This window comes from Ambystoma mexicanum, chromosome 2q, assembly GCF_040938575.1.
Source record: "Ambystoma mexicanum isolate Mex_15411 chromosome 2q, UKY_AmexF1_1, whole genome shotgun sequence".
Lineage (NCBI taxonomy): Eukaryota > Metazoa > Chordata > Amphibia > Caudata > Ambystomatidae > Ambystoma > Ambystoma mexicanum.
In genome coordinates this window covers 843,422,994-843,441,392 of record NC_090924.1, presented here as the reverse complement: position 1 = coordinate 843,441,392, position 18,399 = coordinate 843,422,994, and the positions used below count along the sequence as shown (strand labels likewise).

Here is an 18,399-nt window from a genome sequence, read left to right as displayed (position 1 = left end):
TCCAAGCGGCTCCCAATGATAGCCCTGACTAAAGTGGAACAGCTGGATGCATCAAGATATGGTCTGATTTGTGCCAGAAGTTTGATGCAATACGATTAATTTGACACTAAGCAGCTGATATGGGCCCTCATTGAGAGCTCCTGATCAATTTTAACTCCCTGGGTTTTCACCTTCTTGAGAGTAGGGAGAAGACAGTCAGCAATTTGGAGAGAAGAATAGGCTTCATCAAAGTGGCACAACTTGGAACCAGTGCCCAAGATTATGATCTCTGTTTTGGAGTTGTTCAAGGCTAGGCCATTAAGCAACATCTGTAGAGGAGGTATGTGTTGTATGAGGAGCAAATGAACCAACAAAGAGCTGCACTGGGATTCTGCCCAGTATACATCAGAAGATCCATACCTGTTGAAGCGCCCATAACCAGACAACCCTGGGCAGCACGGTACCCTATCAGCCAGACGTACCAGCCGCTGAGACGAAATGAAGAGTACCTACAGACGGTCCATGAAGAGACCCAAAGAGCCCTAATGGAAGGCCAGTGGAAATGACATAAGAGCCTGAACAGACTCACAAATGAACAAAAATGAATATCGAAGATAGCACGCCAATGCGAGCAGTTGTGAAAATATATGTAATGGACGCAGGAAAGAGACGATGTTAAAACGTGAGGGAACGTTGCTACGAGACAAAATGGAAGCAACCAACCAGTTAAACGTGTGTAAATTGGCTTGGAACACAAGAAGCTAAAGATATCGATACTGCTTGCAATTCTTAGTAGAAGATTAGAGCGGTAAGCGCCAGCCATATATCTACCTCAATAAGGCACATTATACAAGTACGACTCCATTTTGTAAAAGCAGAAATGTACACAGATTGCCAGGGGCCTGACAGGCCGAGTTTCAGAACCCAGCCAGAGTCAAGAGAAGGAGCGGAATCGAAACTCAACAAAGAGCGGCTCATGCCGGGGAAATCGAGGTCAACCAGAGAAAGGGAAGAGAGCGTCAGCTAACAAGACTCAAACTTCACAGCATACCAGCCTGCCCCATGAAGGTCAAGATAAGGGAAGGCCCATGCAGGTGGCGAGGCCGAAATAGAATTAAATACACTAAAAGCTGGAAACTGAAGCAGATTCACAGTGAACAGACATGTGACCAGCCAGACGCGAAGAGGTACCACCACCTGATGTCATCCAGGACCCGAGGATGCCATAACTTTTCCTTATAAGAGGCTACAGTTTTGAGGCCATACCCAGCCAACTAATTGACACATAGCCCTAAGATACTGATTGATGGAAGGGAGGCAGGGTGAAACTTGGGACACCAGGTACATGGGTGTCCATGCTGCATGCTACTAATTAAAATGGGGATTTATGTCTAGGGGTGTAACCTGCCCAATCACAAAGGACAGTTATCTGGAGTCCTATAGAAAGTAGAACCAATAGGATGTCATACTTGTAGTGACGTCAATCACCTGTGATGTAGTGGGAAGGGCGTAGACGCCCACCCCTAAGAATTATCCAATCCGCATGCTCTATTATCATATACAGATATAGCACCTATACTTAAGTTACCTTTCCTAATCAATTATATTGCATGTCGAGTTTTGTAGAATTAGACGTCAATGATGACGAATATTGCCTATAAGAATTACTGTTCAACTGAAGTTCGAGGAAGTTGGAGCGAGACAGGTGACCGTCAGTGAAACCCTGCTCCTCTGTACACATCCACAGGTGTATTTGATTACACGCGGCATTGATGGCCTCAGAGTCTTTAATGTAATCGTTAGAGTGGAAAGAGGCACCGAGTATCGTCAGCATAGTTGGCATAACAGGTACCTTCAGCATCCAGTTCATCAAACAGAGTGAGCATAAAGATATTGAAAAGGGTAGGAGATAGACACGCGCCTTGTAGCACTTCACAATTCAAAGCAACACCTTCTGACATGGCAGCCTCACGGAAGACCTTGCAGGTCCAGTCTGACAGAAACGAGAGCACCCAGCTGACTGCTTCATTAGAAACAGACGCCCTCTGTAGCAGTCTGTTGGATAAGACAGATTGATCTAAGTCAAACGCTGGTGTTTGCTCAAGGAACATCAACAATGATGTTTACCTTTTTCCATAAGTTGTAGAATGTTGGTCTTAAGGTCCAGCAGGGTGGACTCAGTGCTATGCGCACTCCGAAATACTGATTGCTTATGGCCTATTATGCTGTGTGCACTCAGGAATGCCTGGATCTGCCCATGCACAATTTTGTCCAAAACCTTCAGTAGAAAGGGAGAGTTAGTAATCGGTCAATAATTTCCCACCATACATGGGTCCAATGAGGGCTTCTTTAGAAGAGGAGTGATACATGCTTGCTTGACATCTAAAAGGGACTGACATTTCTCTAAACTATGCATTTACACATTTTGTAATCAGAGGGGTAAGCGACTGGGCACAAGGTTGGACTACTTTAGCAGGGCAGATATCTCGTCTACAGCTAGTGGGTTTTATCGTGATTAATCCCGGCGCTCTGCTTCAGTCACCTCTAAGACACTAAAAGGCTTAGGTGGGGCAAGCTGGTACTCAACCTGAACAGTATGGGGTGCAGAATTCAATTTGGCTAGCTTGGATTTAATGTTCCCCTTGATCATGGAGAACTTACTGGACATCATATTTCCAATTTGTGTGCACCATTCTGTGTCTTTCACTACTGTGGCGTTAATAGGGCAAGGGTCTTCGACCTCTTAAGATCTTAAAAAGTTCCTTTGTGTCTGACACAACAGTCTTAATCCTATTCTCATACAAGCACTTTTTTGCAGTACACATAGCCTCCTTGTGCTCTTGGCCGCACAGGTGTAGTTAGACTTGTCATTAGTAGACAGTTTTTTAAGTTTCAGGTTTTGTATTTCTGATGAGTACCAGATTTTGGATGGAATGGTCTTTTCTGGTTTTAGCTTCTCATGAACTAGGCTATTCAAAGCTTGGGTCATCATCTTGTTATATACAGCCGATAAGTCAGCTGCTGACTTATACTGAGAAAGGTTACTCAAATATGGGCAAAGAAAGGAGTAAATGCCCCAGAGTATGTTTTCGTAAGTTGTGACAAAACACTTTCCCTTGTGATTGTTTAACTTTCTTTAAGGTAGAGATCAGCAGTATTTCAAAATGTATGAAACCATGATTGGACCATGTACATGGTTTTCACTAACAGGTTCAATTCCATGTGATGCTACCCAATCAAGTATTCTACCACCGGAATGGGTTGGTTGCAAGACATGTTGAGTGAAAACAAGATTTTCAAATGCGATCATAGTCGTTTTAGCCAAGGAGTCTGATGAGTCGTGAAAACCCAAGTTGAACTCTCCAACCATTACCACCTTGGATTTAGATTTACGAGTCCCTTTCAACAGGGAAAGTACCAAGAGCTTTCAAAACAGCCTACATCAAACCTACTCAAGGACACAACGGGCGATGTGGAACACCACTCAAACTACAGACCAATCGCCAACATCCCTTAATGGGCAAAAATACTAGAGACCCATGTCCACGAACAACTACTCATCAAAAGGCACAGACCGACATGCTACAACTACGCAGAGGATACACAAATCCTCTTCAAATTCTGGGCCATACAAGAAGAGAATGCAGCCCTAGGAGAGTGTCGCAAGGAGCTCTACGTATGGATGAACATTCACAAACTCAAGATCAATCCTGAAAACTGAAATCATGATTACACTAGAAGACAGAGGGAACGACCAGCACATAACATGGCCAATAGAGCTGGGAAACCAACTGACGCCATCCAAAACTGTAAATAAAACTTGGAATCATCACGGACAACGAGTTAACACTTGAACCCCAAGTGAAGGCAATAATCCAGAAATGCTTCTTCCTCCTACTAACGACAAAAAGGATCCTACCAATCCTCTCCTTCACGCACAAAACACTGGCCATCATAGCCCCAAATATGTCCAGGATTGATTATGTTAACAGCATATACCTCGGAATGCGAACACCCAATGAGAAAATTACAAGAAATCCCAAGCACGGCAGTCATGTTCCTCCTCAAACTCAGCAGAAGAGATCAAATCACACTAGCGCTCAGGATGCTACATTAGCTCCCGTTCTAAAAGAGAATCTCCTTCAAAGCCCTGTGCATGAGAAACAGATCAATAGACGGCCAGGGAGCAGACTTTATCCAAAAGAAATTCTCCATGTACAAACCAGCTAGAACCCTGAGATCCTGCAAAGACATCCGTCTTGAACCCAAATGGTACCAGAAGAAAGAAACTGGGCGGCTCAGCATTCTCCTGCTTAGCCGCGAATCTATGGAACTCCATTCCGAGGGAAATTCTAACCGTGGAGGACCATACACAATTCAGGCAACCACTAAAAACCTGGCTCCAACTCCGAACACAACAAAGCCGACATCAGCACACCTCCCAATTAACCAAGTATGGGAAAAAAGAGAAGTAACCAGGAAAAACAAGATTGAGGCATGTGTCCGTAAATTGAACCACTCGCATCCTTCCATTCCACCTCCCCTGCCAACATAGCACCTCGGAAAAGAGAGGGTGATAAGCAAGAAATGCTAGGGCCAAGGAAGTATGCTGAGGAAAAGCCAGTGATTAAAATGGGAAAGGGAGGTTCACCCTCAGGCATGCCCCGAGTAAGGGCAACAAGAGGGAACTGGACCAAACGCCAACTATGGCCCTACTAGAATTTAACCCCCAAGGGAATTCAGTTAAAGCTCTCCCCGCCATGCAGATCACTCTCTGGGCTAGGAACGGCATTTAGCCAGAAATTGGCACTGCAATCAGAACTCTGGCAAGAGACAGTAGCAACGTAGCGCAAGAACCCTTCACCCAGAGGCGACTTGACTGATACAACTAGAAAGGGCACATCGAAGAAAGGAAGATGAAACTAATAAGCCAGAAAAGCTGAAGATCAACCATGGCCACTAACAACCCAAACTGTTACTAACAATCAACCCTCTGCATACACCTCTCCCATACTGCACTAAAACAACCAAAACTCCTCAGCACAACAAAGCACACTTCACAACACTGCAACAACAAAACATAGCACACACCTTGCACAACACCACATGACGTCTGTCGCCCGAAACTCGCACCCAAGCGCTCAGTGAACGGTACATCCAAACTGAAGCTGCCAACAGCACATCACAGCTCCCTTGCTCTTTCACCCACTCTTCCCACTAACCTACCCCTCTTCTTTTCTTCACAGAACCGCCAGAGCACTGAGAGACCACACAAGTGGCACCTGTATGCGGTATAAAAACCTTCAATATTAACTTTCTCAAGTGTAGATGCGACATGGCGCCATATACATTTTAAAAAGAGTCAAACCAACTAGAGACTGGCACTATAAATATATATATTTTAAAGAATTACAGAAGTTGAAGAAATCTGTAAAAAACATGGTAATTTGAGATAAAGAATGGCACTTTGAGGCAAAGTTACCATGTCCCTGCTTTATTAATACCACAGTCAAACACTAACTACTATTGTCACCGTAGAGCTCCTCATCGAAGTTTGAAAGATTAGTTGGATAACAGCAGTTCACCTAGCAGTGCAAGTCCTACTGTGGAGGTATGTAAAAACTTTAAATGTTTCTATTTTAAAGCAAACCTATCAACTGGAATCATAGCGCTCAGCTAAATCATTTGAGATTTAAATTGTTCTTGGTAGAACTTCCTCTTTTTAAGAGCACATTTGTACATTAAGCAGGTTTTGTTGTATTTCTACTGCACAGACAGAACAAGGACATATTAAAGCATCATACATAGAAGTCAAATAAACATAACCAGAACTTGCAAGCACAAAACCACAAACACTAAGGTAAACCCATTTTCTGTCTAGCTTTGGATGGCATGGCCTAGCGTTAGACTAAAGTCATGTTGTACAAGTGAAAAGCGTCTTCCGCATTAAAAGGAGACTTATCCACAAATCGTTGGCTGTATTAAGGCCACTTCAACATACATGCCCCCACTTATACATGCAATCAATGTTGCTGAGCTCTTCTCTGCTAATGGAAATTAGAAAAAAGGCCTCATTAGGATCAGTTGTATAATGAACAAGTTCCCTCACTGGTCTGCAACAAAACCATCAATATAGTCCTCCCCTTGCTTGAAAATACTGGGGAGGGGTGCAGAATCACTGCTCTTCCCTCTTGTCCCGCAGGCCCCCCCACAAAAGGTATGGAAACAGTCAAAACTCTTTGCTTTAGCCAGGCGCAGTAAATGTCACTTTTATGTTGATGCGTGTGGAAGAACAATGTATTCTATACCAAGATTGTCAATTTTGAGGTTTCTTTCTATTTTCTTTTTTCCCGAACAATATGGGCTTTTGCTTAATTCAAGTTTTATGTATTTTTTCTTATAGGACATTTTGTATTTCCATGATATCACTAAGACATACCACATTACTTTAAATGTATTTGTGACAAATTACATTTTGCCCTCCTTGCTGATGACTCGGTGCATTGAAATCACAGGTGCTTGCATTTTTAGAATGCTTGTAACACTTACCCAGCCAGCCCCACTTCCTTGCATTTTAGGAAATAGTAAAGATGAGTCTTGCAGTACTGCCCAGGAAGATGTCCAGTTTTTCCTGCAATCACATTACAAGTTGCTTTTATTTATCCCCATAGGTTATTTGGAGGAATATTGTAGCCAACATGTTATACTCCGATTATGCTTTGAAAAATCAACACTATTCAAAAATGTAATTCTGAAATATTCTACTTTCCTTATGAAGGTTTACATGTAATGAAATAGCTGTTTTTAAAAAAAATATCAAACATTGTTGTAAACAATCTGTGCAAAACTAGATGCAAAGCAGAAATAAAACTTAACACGTATTAATATCCCAATTAAAATAACATTTGTACAGTATAGGATATTGAGTCTGGATCAATTAATTATTACTGATAGATTTCACTTTTAATCAACTTTGATCTGACATAACATGCTTTCCAGGTACATGGAAAAACCTTGCAATTAAATAAAATGGCTGTGCAATTACAGGAAATGGTTAAAGTGTTCCGACTGTGTGAATAGTAAAATGGGTTTATTAAAAACATGCCTTTCCAGGTCATTTTATATAGTGGACAATACATTAAATCAAAGTGTGAATCCACCTAATATTTTAACGCACACTTTTTTCAATTTCTTTTTCAACACTCTCCATTTGAACATTTATATAACGTATACATTTACACTGGTTCTCCCCTACAAACATTACTATAAAGTAGATCTCAATGCAACAATAATAATTGTATAAAATCACTATTTTCATAGCCTGACAAGGAATTTGGCATCTAGAGAACGATTGTTGCAGATCCTAACATCGCATATTCAACACTAATGGAATCATTATGCCGTGCCCACTAGCTTCAATGCTCGCAAGTGCAAATGCTACCTCCTCGACATCTGCTCTAAATAAACATTGTACGGCATTAGGTTATTATATTATACTTCACCAAATATACAATCTCAATAATTGCATCCATTGACATATGTATTTGGAGCATATCTATTTGGGGGTGGGGGTGAAACCTCTTTTCCCTTGACCTGAAAATGTGGATTCTCCCTTACTTCCACCTTAAAACACTTCCTTCTATCCACTAACCTGAGAACATTTAAATGTGCAGCCGTTATAAGCACTAGGGATCTCGCATGTGAAGAAGAGAACTCAGCCAATCCCGGATTCTTAATATGACCATAGAGCTTTCAACAACTCAAGCTACAAACCTTTGCCAAATTTTGGGAACACTAATATTTTCCTTCCTCTGCTTTAATAAAGAGGTAAAGGCTTCCCGTGCAAATGCCTTTTTTGCTATTCCAGGTGATGGCATTTTTCCAAAGCCAAGCAGAGTCTCCTAGGGCATATTTGTTTTACCTCACATCTTAAGAGGCAGCTCAGTAACAATGTTTTGAATATTCCCATTTACCCAGGGGCACATATGGTTCTTATGAGGGTACCTGAACTAGGCTGATTTAGCAAACTGCACTACCAGGCACACACCCGTTTCCAACCTAAGGAGACAAACTGGTGTGTATTTGGCAACCCCAATTAGAGCCCGAAAAAACGTACTTTAGAAAGCTTCTAAAATATCCTCTCTCGTGTTTCCCCACAAATCCACCTTAAGGATGAATATTTGGAGTTAGTTATTTTATTTGGATTGTTGCCAGCGCTGGCCCAGCGGCCGAGTGTCTCAGAGCTACTTACAAGGTTAAAAAGTGCAGAAGGTGGTAGGTGAAATGGAAATTACATCTTTCATCTTTTGAATTAAAGCGGGTAAAATGACTATTGCTCTAATTAACGCCTACCGAAACCCTGTTGGTATTTCTGATGATGTATATCTTAATTACCTAGAAGATTTATTTAACCTATCACTACTAGATTGCAGCTGTGCCCACATCAGCTACTTCAAAGCCCTTGAATCTCTTTGCAAAGCGACTAAACTCTCTCGTAAAGGGACGCCATTTAAACATGCTGAATAGCTGTGTGTTGGGAGATAATCCTCCTGAAAAAACATGGCACCGAGGCCACCAACGGGCCTCGATTGATTACATCTTTGTGGACAATGATCTGTTTGGTCTCATTTCCTGATTTCAAGTAGTTTCTCAATCAATAAGTGATCCCGATATCCTCAAGTCTTTGGTCTTGGCCTATTCCAACGATTAGTCAGTCTCGCTGGCAACAGGCATGATTCTTAATAACGCAAACAAATGTTTTACTGGACACCGTCTCCATCGTCAGACTTTAACAATTGTCTGTTGAATAACTCATCTAGATACTGTCTCTAGATAGGGTGAGCAGGTCTTGTATGTGGATGTCATGCACGGTTTATAGTGAAAAAACCGAATTACAAAATCTCGAAAAAAAAAATCTCGAGTCCAAAATCTCGAAAACAAAAATCTCGAATTTTTTTTTTAATACCTTTTTATTTCGAAATGGGGGGGTTCCCCCCCCAACCCCCCTTTTTTCTTTTTTTTTATTTTACCCTTTTTTTATACTTACCTGAACCCACAAATACACATAAATAAATAAATAAATAATTCAAGATTTTTTTTTTCGAGATTTTGGTTTCGATATTTTTGTGATTCGATATTTTGTTTTCGGTTTTTTGACCGACCACCGTCATGCACGTGTTTAAGGTTAATAGGTCCAGTCGGGGTAAAACTGCCCTAAATTGCAGGTCTACGATCTGGAATTGGCTGCACGGAAAACTATTCACCAAGCGGAGAAAAGAAAAATCATGCTCCTCCCTGGCCCCATTGCCATCTTAGGCCTCAGAACATTAAAGTGCAAATACAAAAACTGGATCAAGGCCAGGCGTGCATTAATCTCGGGACGCGGAAGAAATGCTGGCGGCTATGGCCTCAGAGCTCTGCGAGAATCTGGAGCTTATTGAATAAGTCACAAGAGGGCCTATCCCGAGCATCCCAGATAAATCAGATTCCCGGGTAAGACTGGCTATCTTCTATAAGTCTCTTTACGCAATCACTCTGCTAGCAGGTAAATTTAAACCATCCCTTGGGCCCTTGAACGATCACCCTCATTTCGATCTAGAGGATATCTTATATTACATTTCTAAATGGACTACCTCCAGAGTGCCTGGCCTGAAGGTCTATCTAACTTTACAATTAAACAGCACCCTTTGGCATGGGCTAACATTTTTTTCACAAATTCTTCAAACTATTAGGACCCGATTGCTACCCACATCCTGGAGGAAATCAATCATGATTCCTATATATAAAAAGGGTGAGCGATCCTGCCCTGGGAACTACAGACCAATAACTCTGTTAGATATCCCGGGCAAGCTCTTCACCAGACTCCTTTTCAGAGATCTGAATTTATGGCTAGACAACACTAGGGAGCGAGATCCAATCCAGGCGGGCTTAATGCTGGGTCTACCAACTGCGATAAACCTACATATGTTGCAAATGATTAAAATTCAAAAGCAAATCAAAAAGCAGCCAGTATACCTGGCTTTTATTGACTTTCAGGCCGATTTTGATTCAATGTGTAGAGGCCTCTTGATAGAGAAGCTTCGATCAGCAGCCTGCCCCGAGAATCTTCTCTTCTGGATACAAGAACTGCACTCGCAGACTTAAATACAAATCAGATTATCCCTTGATGCGAAATTATCTGATTCTATTGAGACCTTTAGAGGACTCAAACAGGGTTAACTGGCCTGTACCCTTTTTAACTTTTTTGTATCCGATGTGTGTCACCATTTTGTCAGCGTGATCTCTGACTCGCTTAGAATGGGGGATACTGCGGTCCCCTGGTTGTTCTATGCCGACCACCTTGTGTTGTTGGCTGTAACTCCCAGGGGACTTCGTGCCCTCCTTTGTCAACTTGCCACTTACGTCGCGGCAAATCTGCTGACAATTAATCAATCTAAATGTAAGATCATGGTTTGGGGTTTGTCTCTGAAGAAAAATCTAAAACCCATAACGTAGAAGTTGCAGGGGAATAAACTAGAAATAGTGTCGGAATATAAGTATTTGTGTTTGCTAACAAGCAATCATATGAATGAGAAAACTTACTTCTATGATCTAGAGTCTAAACTGAAAACCACCAAATCACAGGCCCAAGTTATTCAGGCCAGATACGGGAAATTCCTTTTCCTGTTATTACTTTTTTCAAACAAAAAGTAACTCCCGTTCTGGTATATGGTGCTGATAGAAGACATGACTTGAAGTGTGGCCTTCTGGCAGAAAATTGAGGGCCGCTTCTGGAAGGCTCTCTTGGGGCTTCACAGGTCGGTTTCCGTATGTCTTATCCGCCATGAATTGGGTCTGGTGTCACTTTATGCGATCTATTGTTGGAAACTTCTCTTTATCAGAAGTAACTGATGGAAGAGAAACCCTCTGGTATCATTCATACTCTAGCTAAAGCTGTACTAACATCTAAACAACCAAAAATGGAAGCATGGAGTGCAAGGGCCAAAAACCTATTCGAGACTGTGGGGTCCTCTGCGAGCCTTTTCATTGAAAATCCGTTTAAGGTCAAAAAAATTATCTGGCTATATGCCTGGACTGTTACTAGAGAGAAATGTGTGTTACAATCATTTAGGGACCAACCCTTTAGTGTAAAAGGATTGCATGTAACCGAACCATATTTGCTAAAATTTCCCGATCCCAGGTGCAGAGCGCAGTATGCGAGGTTGAGACTAAATCTATGGCACACTAATGAAATTCTGTTTAGGCGGTATATTACCCAAGATAATGGGTGTAGCTTTAGCTTTAACAAACTACAAGTCGAATCAGTAAAACATTTGATTGCTGAATGCCCAACGTTACTAGCCCAAAGAACGAGATTTTTTAAGCATTTGTTTGAAGATTAACAAATTCCTGACACTGACTTGCTGTGGCAAATACTATATGACAGGCATTTTTCGAGAGTTAGAGTGACGATGGTTCTATTCATGCAGTCCTTGAACTGTCAGGGTTTATGGTGTAGTCTTATGTGGCTAGGTTTATATAATGAGAGTTTTGACCAACATGATGATCAGTTGTCCACTACAGGACTATGTAGACTCTGAAAGAAAGGACTAATAATTTTAGCATGTCTTACTTCATGAATAACATTAATTGTTATGAAAAATAAAAAATTATAATTTTTTAAATAATGTTATTGTGAACTTATTTTATGTATAAATTGTTTTGTATATTTGAAAGGCTGTAATTTTTCAGCTATAACAAATTTTAAAAAAAGTTACATCTTTCAAGACACGATCGGATGAAAGGATAGACTGCTGGTGCAAGGAAGGTGGTGTGGCTGGATTAGGTGTGGGGACGGGAGGTATGTTTTGAGGGGTTTTTGGGAAAGTGGTGATGGTGGGTGCAGTGCAGATGTGGAGTGGTAGGGTGTTCCAGGCTCTGGGTGCTCACAGGGTGAAAGTTTGTTTTTGTGTGCATGTTAGTTTGCAGCATGGAATGTGTAGGAGATGTTTCAGTTTGAGGAAGGATGGGGTCTGGAGATGGATGGCTTTGAATAAAAAGTAATTCGAAAGCACTCGTTTGGATATGGGGAGCCAGTGGAGCTGGGAAAGAGCTAGGGTGATGTGCAAGTGTTTGGGAAGGTGCAGGATGAGACCGGCTACATTCTGTCTGTAGTGCTTGAAACGGGGATAGGATGCGGTTTTTGCAGTCCGGTGAGGAGAGTGCTCCAGTAATCCAGCTTGGACAGAACTAGTGCTTGAACTGTGGTGCGAAGGCCAGGAGGGGAAAAGATATGTCAAATCTTGCATAGGAGTTGTAGGTTGTGTTTTTCAGTGATGGCAGCTAAATAGTGTCTGATGGCAAGGTTGGGGTTCGATCGTAAGGCTCAAGAATTGGACAGCTATGGCAAAGGTTTTGGGTGGGCTGTCCATGGCTATTTAGCCCATTCATGTAGCCAGGAAGAGCCTGGGTATTGGTTCAATAATTGATTCAGGCGCTACGCCTCATCCACCATCATGCCAACTGATCTCCTGCAAATAAACATTTGTCACATTAACACTGAATTTCCAAAAAGTGCAGTAGTAAAATCTCAAAGAAATGTACAGCATTTGCATTGATCTGAAGTGCAAGGGAATCAGTTTCTATGAAAAAAAGAGTTGCACATTTACAGATCGCAGAGTCATTCTTGGGAAGAGTGTTGATACAAAAGCACAAAAGATGAGAACAAGTGGTAAGCCAGTTTGAGATTGAAAAAAAGTGGGTCATAAACCTGGACAGAAACAAACATAACAGGCGATTTGGAAAGGTTAAGGCAACATTAACCTGAGGGGCAGGTGCTGCAAACTACAAATATAGAAAACTACATTACTACGCACCACTGTAAGGAGTGGCGTGGTCGGGAAGGGATGATTGGGTTGGGAGGGGAGCAGACTATTCGGCAAGTAGGTTAAATTAACCCAGTCGGGCTGGCTTTGATTGTGATGGAAATTGGGTTACAATGGAATGGTGCAAGTAGTGCATTCCAGAGTTCAAGTGAAACTGTAGTAGGAGGTGGGGGAGAGAAGCATATATTGTGCAGTCGGTGAGGAGTACAGATGAGGTTGCAGTTCCTGGGAAAATGGGAGAGGCTGTTTTGAAGGGTGCAGTGGGGGAAGTGAGGTAGAAGTTAGACAGATTTGTGGCTGAAGGCTATGTCAGAAGGGGAGAAGAGCGAGGAGGAAGGAAGCGATGTCAATGTGAAGGATGGAGGGTAAAATAAGTAGGCAAGTGAAGACAGTGGAGGAAGGGCACAGCCCAAGAGGACTTGGGTAGGTGGGTGATTGGCAAGGAAAGAGGGGAGGTGGAAATTTGTCTAGAAAGGAGTCAGCATATGTTGTGAGTTGGGCTAGAATGGGGCTATAAGTGAGCAAAAGACAACAAGGGGAGGGAACAAAATAAGGATGTCGCTCAGTTCTTCTTTGTAACAGCAGCTCTGTAGCGAGTGGAGAGTCATTAGGTCAAAGTCTCCCCCATGTGTGGAAACAGGAGTCTGGAGAAGGCGGAGCTCAGCAAAGAGGCGTTTTCCTAAAGAATGTTAGTGCTGGTTGGCTTGAGCAGGTGCTTTCAACCCTATGCCCTTGCTGGTGCTAGCAGGCCCAAGCAGGGAGTTTCCTATTGCTGCTTTTTGGCCGGCTGATTTTAGCTCTTAGCTGCGGACACGCAGGGGAGACTCAACAAAAAGGGAGGCAGCCTATCCTCTGGGAGCCAATAAAATATTCAAGGTGGCTTCCAGTCTCCCCTGGTGCTGCAAGCAAGGGAGTGCTTTGTTCTTTAGGCACACCTTCAGGTATTGATCAGGATGCCCTGGAACAGCAGGATTTGCCAAAATAATTATTTTAAAATGAAGTTCCAGTCACGTGGTATCGTCACATGACCTAGAGAATGATAATTAATATGCAACGGATATCATGCCAGCTACTGCCTACTCATTTTCCAGAGGCAGACCTTGCTGACTGGGTGATTCCTTGTACTCAGGAGAAGCTTTTTGCTTGGCGCTCATCTAATCTTTATTTGTATCCTCCTAAGCAATGATCCACCTTGCACTGGTCTTGGTGCTGGAACAGCAATTGGATGTTTGCTATCTGTAGGGTCAGAGGAATGTAAATGTAGCCAATGCTATGCCCGTCTTGGGTTGGCAAATGATGCTTCTAAAAAAAAAAACACTGCCCTATAGGCAGATATTCTACCGGAGCAAAGACTTTGTATTTGTGCTAATTTACATATCCATGATGCCTTGCTGATGGGGCTCTGAAATGGAGGTGAACATCGAGCGATGGCTACTATGGGGCGTGGTGGCATGCATGACTTGGCTCAAATGGATTTATCTACTTTCACATTTCAGGTGAAAGATTTTTTTTTTCTTCCAAGTCTTTTTAAACCCAACATAACTTTGTTGGCATTCAATATATCTTTCTATTCATTCATTCCAAAAAAAACAAAAGCACACTCCTTTCAGACGTTACACTCCTCCAGGCCAAAATAAATAAAAAACCATTATTTATCCAGCTTCAATCCACAATTTATTTATCCATGGTGTTTTAAAAGTGCAATTTATGCCGCGATCGGCATGACTTCGTAGAAGCTCCTGGCTGGCCCGATGCGCGGAACGTAATATCCCCGTCTCCAGACCCCGTTTTTTCACCAAAAAAGCACCGCAGCGTGGGGGAAGCTCTGGAGCGGCGGTACGGAGAGTAGCACCCTGATCTGTGCCCAGCCTGCCACGATCGGACGCATTTGGAGACCAGGGATTCCCCGGCGGCAAGATGGCGGCCGCTTCACTGAACCTCGAGAGGCGGCGGAATGGGGGAGGGGCAGCCGTATGAACACGACAAGGGCTGCCGAGGTACTGTGGACCCATGCGGTATTGTAGTGCTGTAACAGAGTGCCGTGTGCCCGCAATCCTCCAGCCAGTCCCGGGAGGCTGGGGGCACTTAATATCTCGCCGACGGAATGCTCCTGGAAGACACTCAGCAGCGGAGCAGTGAGGATTTCTGACAGGCGGGGGGAGGACTCGAGAATCCCTGGGTTCTTCCCTCGCACTTCGGAGGATCCTGCCCGAGCATTAGCCCACATCCCTGGTCCGGGTTGCTGGAGGGGAGGAAAAAAGGCCACAGAAGGGGCACTGCCTGCTCCGAGGCAGGGATCGGAGGCCGTGGCGAACGGCGTGATTGCGAAGCCATTGCACTACGCGTTAGTGCGCAGGAAAAGATCAGGCTCGCCGGACCCCCGCAGCCTTGGAAAATATAGGAATAGAGCGAACACGGGAGCACTGCGGAGACAGGGTGAGGAGTGGGGCATTGAACGCAGCGATCCCCTCAAACGCAGGGTTGAACAAGGCAGAGGCGGGGAATCAATACCCCGTACATTACCCGGAGGGACCACTCTCAAAGCTATATCGTACAGTGATCACAGGCCCAAAATCACCTAACAATCTACTCGCTCTGACCCCTGGACCCCTCTGGGTCACTGTCGCCCCTCACCCGGCAGCAGAGTAAACAAGCGTAAAGAGCGCCAAGGGGGTGAATCGGAGTCTATTCAGGGGCAAGGATGTCTAGAAGTGGGAAGATGTCAAAGCAAACAGACATTGCAGCATTGAGGGCCAATGCCCCGACCGAACGCTCCAAGAAAGGGGAAACGCCCGAGACTCTCCCCGGCGAAAAGAACCCCGCCAACGAGGCATCGGCGAATAATGTAGCACAAATGGTAACTAAGAATGACCTGCAGGAACTGCTCGCGGCACTGACAAAGGAAATTCATAAAAGCACAGACGAAGTAACCTAAAAAATAAACTCCTTGGACAAGAGAGCGATTGAGGTGGAGAGAAGGACAGCGGAGCTCAAGTCAGAAGTCTGCGACCAGCAGTTTGAAGGTGAGATCGGCAGGGATAGAATCAGAGCTCTGGAAGAAAGGTGTGAACTCTTAGAAGCGAAACAAGAAGATGCCGAAAATCGATTGCGGAGAAACAACATCCGCATCCGGGGGATACCGGCATCCATACCGGACACAGAGCTAAGAAACTACGTCTCCCAACTGCTCAGATTAATCATAACCCTGCCGGACGAGGCATCCCTGGAGTTGGACCGTGTGCACAGGGCGGCTCGGAGGTCAACTTCCAACTTCCCCCCAGATGTACTGGTAAGGGTCCATTTCTACCAAATCAAAGAAGAAATCATGAATGAAGCACAACAAATGGACCAAATAACGTTCCAAGGATCCAACATAACACTATATCAAGATTTGACAAACTCCACGCTCCAGAAACGCCGAGCCATGACAACATTCACGGAGTGGCTGAGGGGGAAAAAGATTACCTATCACTGGGGATTCCCAACGTCAGTCAGGTGCACTTGGGAAGGGACTCAGAGACAAATCCGTTCACAGAAAGAGGCCGACAAATTCATGGGCATCGGAGAAACAGGTGGAGGATCAGACTCTGAGGAACCGTCTCAATCTCAACACAATAAACCTTCCGATGGAGAGTGGTCAAAACCTGCATGGCGACGCAGACCCCGAGGGCCACCTAGAAAAAGCTCCATCCCTGGTTGATATCTAACTACGTACATCCATCAAATTCCCGGATGATAGAGCTTTTACAACAGAAAGAACTAACTGAAAATCGGCAAGATGGACGGATTCTCGGGTCCAAATAAAGATGAGTCTGACATTGGAGCACGCGCTCAACAAGGCACAGGAATCGACACCCCAAGAAGGGGGGCACGTGGCATTTCTTCTCTAAGTTTACAGTTGACTCGGCGGCCCAGTTGGCCAAGATATGCGCATCGGTGCCACCAGTTCCCCGTAGCAATAGGACAATGTTCATCCTACATGTGTGTTCTATGAGGGGTGGGGGGCGAAGGGACTTTTAAAAGACAAATGGAGACCCTGGGTCTGGAGGACCTAGCTGTTCAGCCTGGGACTCAAGATCACATCATGACAGGTCAACAGCAGCAACAACAAACATTACCAAAACATTGTAGCTGCTTCAGATATGGAGGATCATTCTCAGCAGACTGACATGAGCTCACTTTCAGAAGGAAAAAAGGAATAAGAGAATATGGTTGATACGAGTGCAATAACAATTCTCTCATGGAATGTGCAAGGGCTCAACTCGCCACGGAAGAGGAACGCTGTAGAACACAGGCTGGGTCAATTAGCAGGAGACATTATGTTGCTTCAAGAAACTCATTTACTGCAGGAAGACTAACACAGAGTAAGATTTAACAGGTACCAAATGGCATATTTTGCCACCTCGGGCCAAAAAAAAAAGGGGAGCGGCAATACTCTTAAGCGATAGGATACCCCTAACAAAAGTCACTATAAAAAGAGATCCAAATGGGAGGTTCCTCCTACTCAAGGGGATGTTTGAGGAGCTCCCAATCACTATAGCGTCAATTCATGGCCCCAACTCTGCTCAAGCTGCCTTGATCGAAAATTTAGTCCCAATCATTTTAGCATTCCAAGAAGGGCATCTGATCATGGGCGGAGAGTTCAACTCAATGCCAAATCCCCAGATGGACAAGACCCTTCCGCCCACTAAAACTGACTATACACAAGCACTCTCACTAGCCAAGCTATTAAGGGTAACGGAAACAGTGGACATCTGGAGGCTCTTCAACGGGACCTTAAGAGACTACTCCCATTATTTTCAGGTGCATAAAGGCTTCTCAAGAATCGACCTTATTTTGATCTCGGGGGTCATTTACCCATGTTTGGAAGCAACGGTAATAAACACCTGTATGATCTCGGATCATGCCCCAGTGTCAGCGAAAATAGCTATATCGGGGCAAAAGCTCCCGGCACAGAGACACTGGAAACTGAATGATGCTTTGCTACTGGATGAATGCATTAAGATGGAAATAGAGAACACAATAGTCAACTACTTCAAAGAAAACACCACAGAGACCTCGCCCATTATCATCATCTGGGATGCAATGAAGGCAGTTGTCAGAGGCTCTCTAATCAGTGCAGGTGCGGAACAACGAAGGGTCTCTAATGTAGCCGCAGCCAGATTGGAGGAAAGGGTGAATCACCTGGAGACCGACCTGAAAAGACGATACTCCAGAAAGGCCGAGAGAGAGCTAAGAAAGGCCAAAACAGCTTTAGAAATGCACAGCGCCGACCGCACTGCTAAATCCTTAGCCTTCATAAAACAGTTTTATTACATGAAGGGGAACAAAGGAAATGGAGTATTAGTACAAAAATTGAAAGACACGAGCCAGAAATAACATCCTCACAATAACTGGGGCGGACGGAAAAGCCCTCTACACCGATGCGGACAAAATGGCGGAATTATTGAGATACCATTCAGAAATCATGAGAGAGTCACCGACCGTGCTAGATAACTTACCAAAGTATCTACAGTCCATACCCAAGCAGAACGCGAATCAGCTGGAGCACCTAGAG

General features: G+C 43.9%; 1 protein-coding gene across 11 annotated transcripts in view; it reads right to left on the bottom strand.

The window, feature by feature from the left end:
• The window catches only part of ARHGAP12 (Rho GTPase activating protein 12), a 697,283-nt gene that overhangs the window by 340,404 nt on the left and 338,480 nt on the right, over positions 1–18,399 (bottom strand). For all 11 annotated transcript variants that reach the window (XM_069648062.1, XM_069648064.1, XM_069648067.1 and 8 more), the window contains one exon: positions 6,529–6,610. In XM_069648062.1, the coding sequence (XP_069504163.1) occupies positions 6,529–6,610 (82 nt within the window). The remainder of the gene's footprint in view (positions 1–6,528; positions 6,611–18,399) is intronic.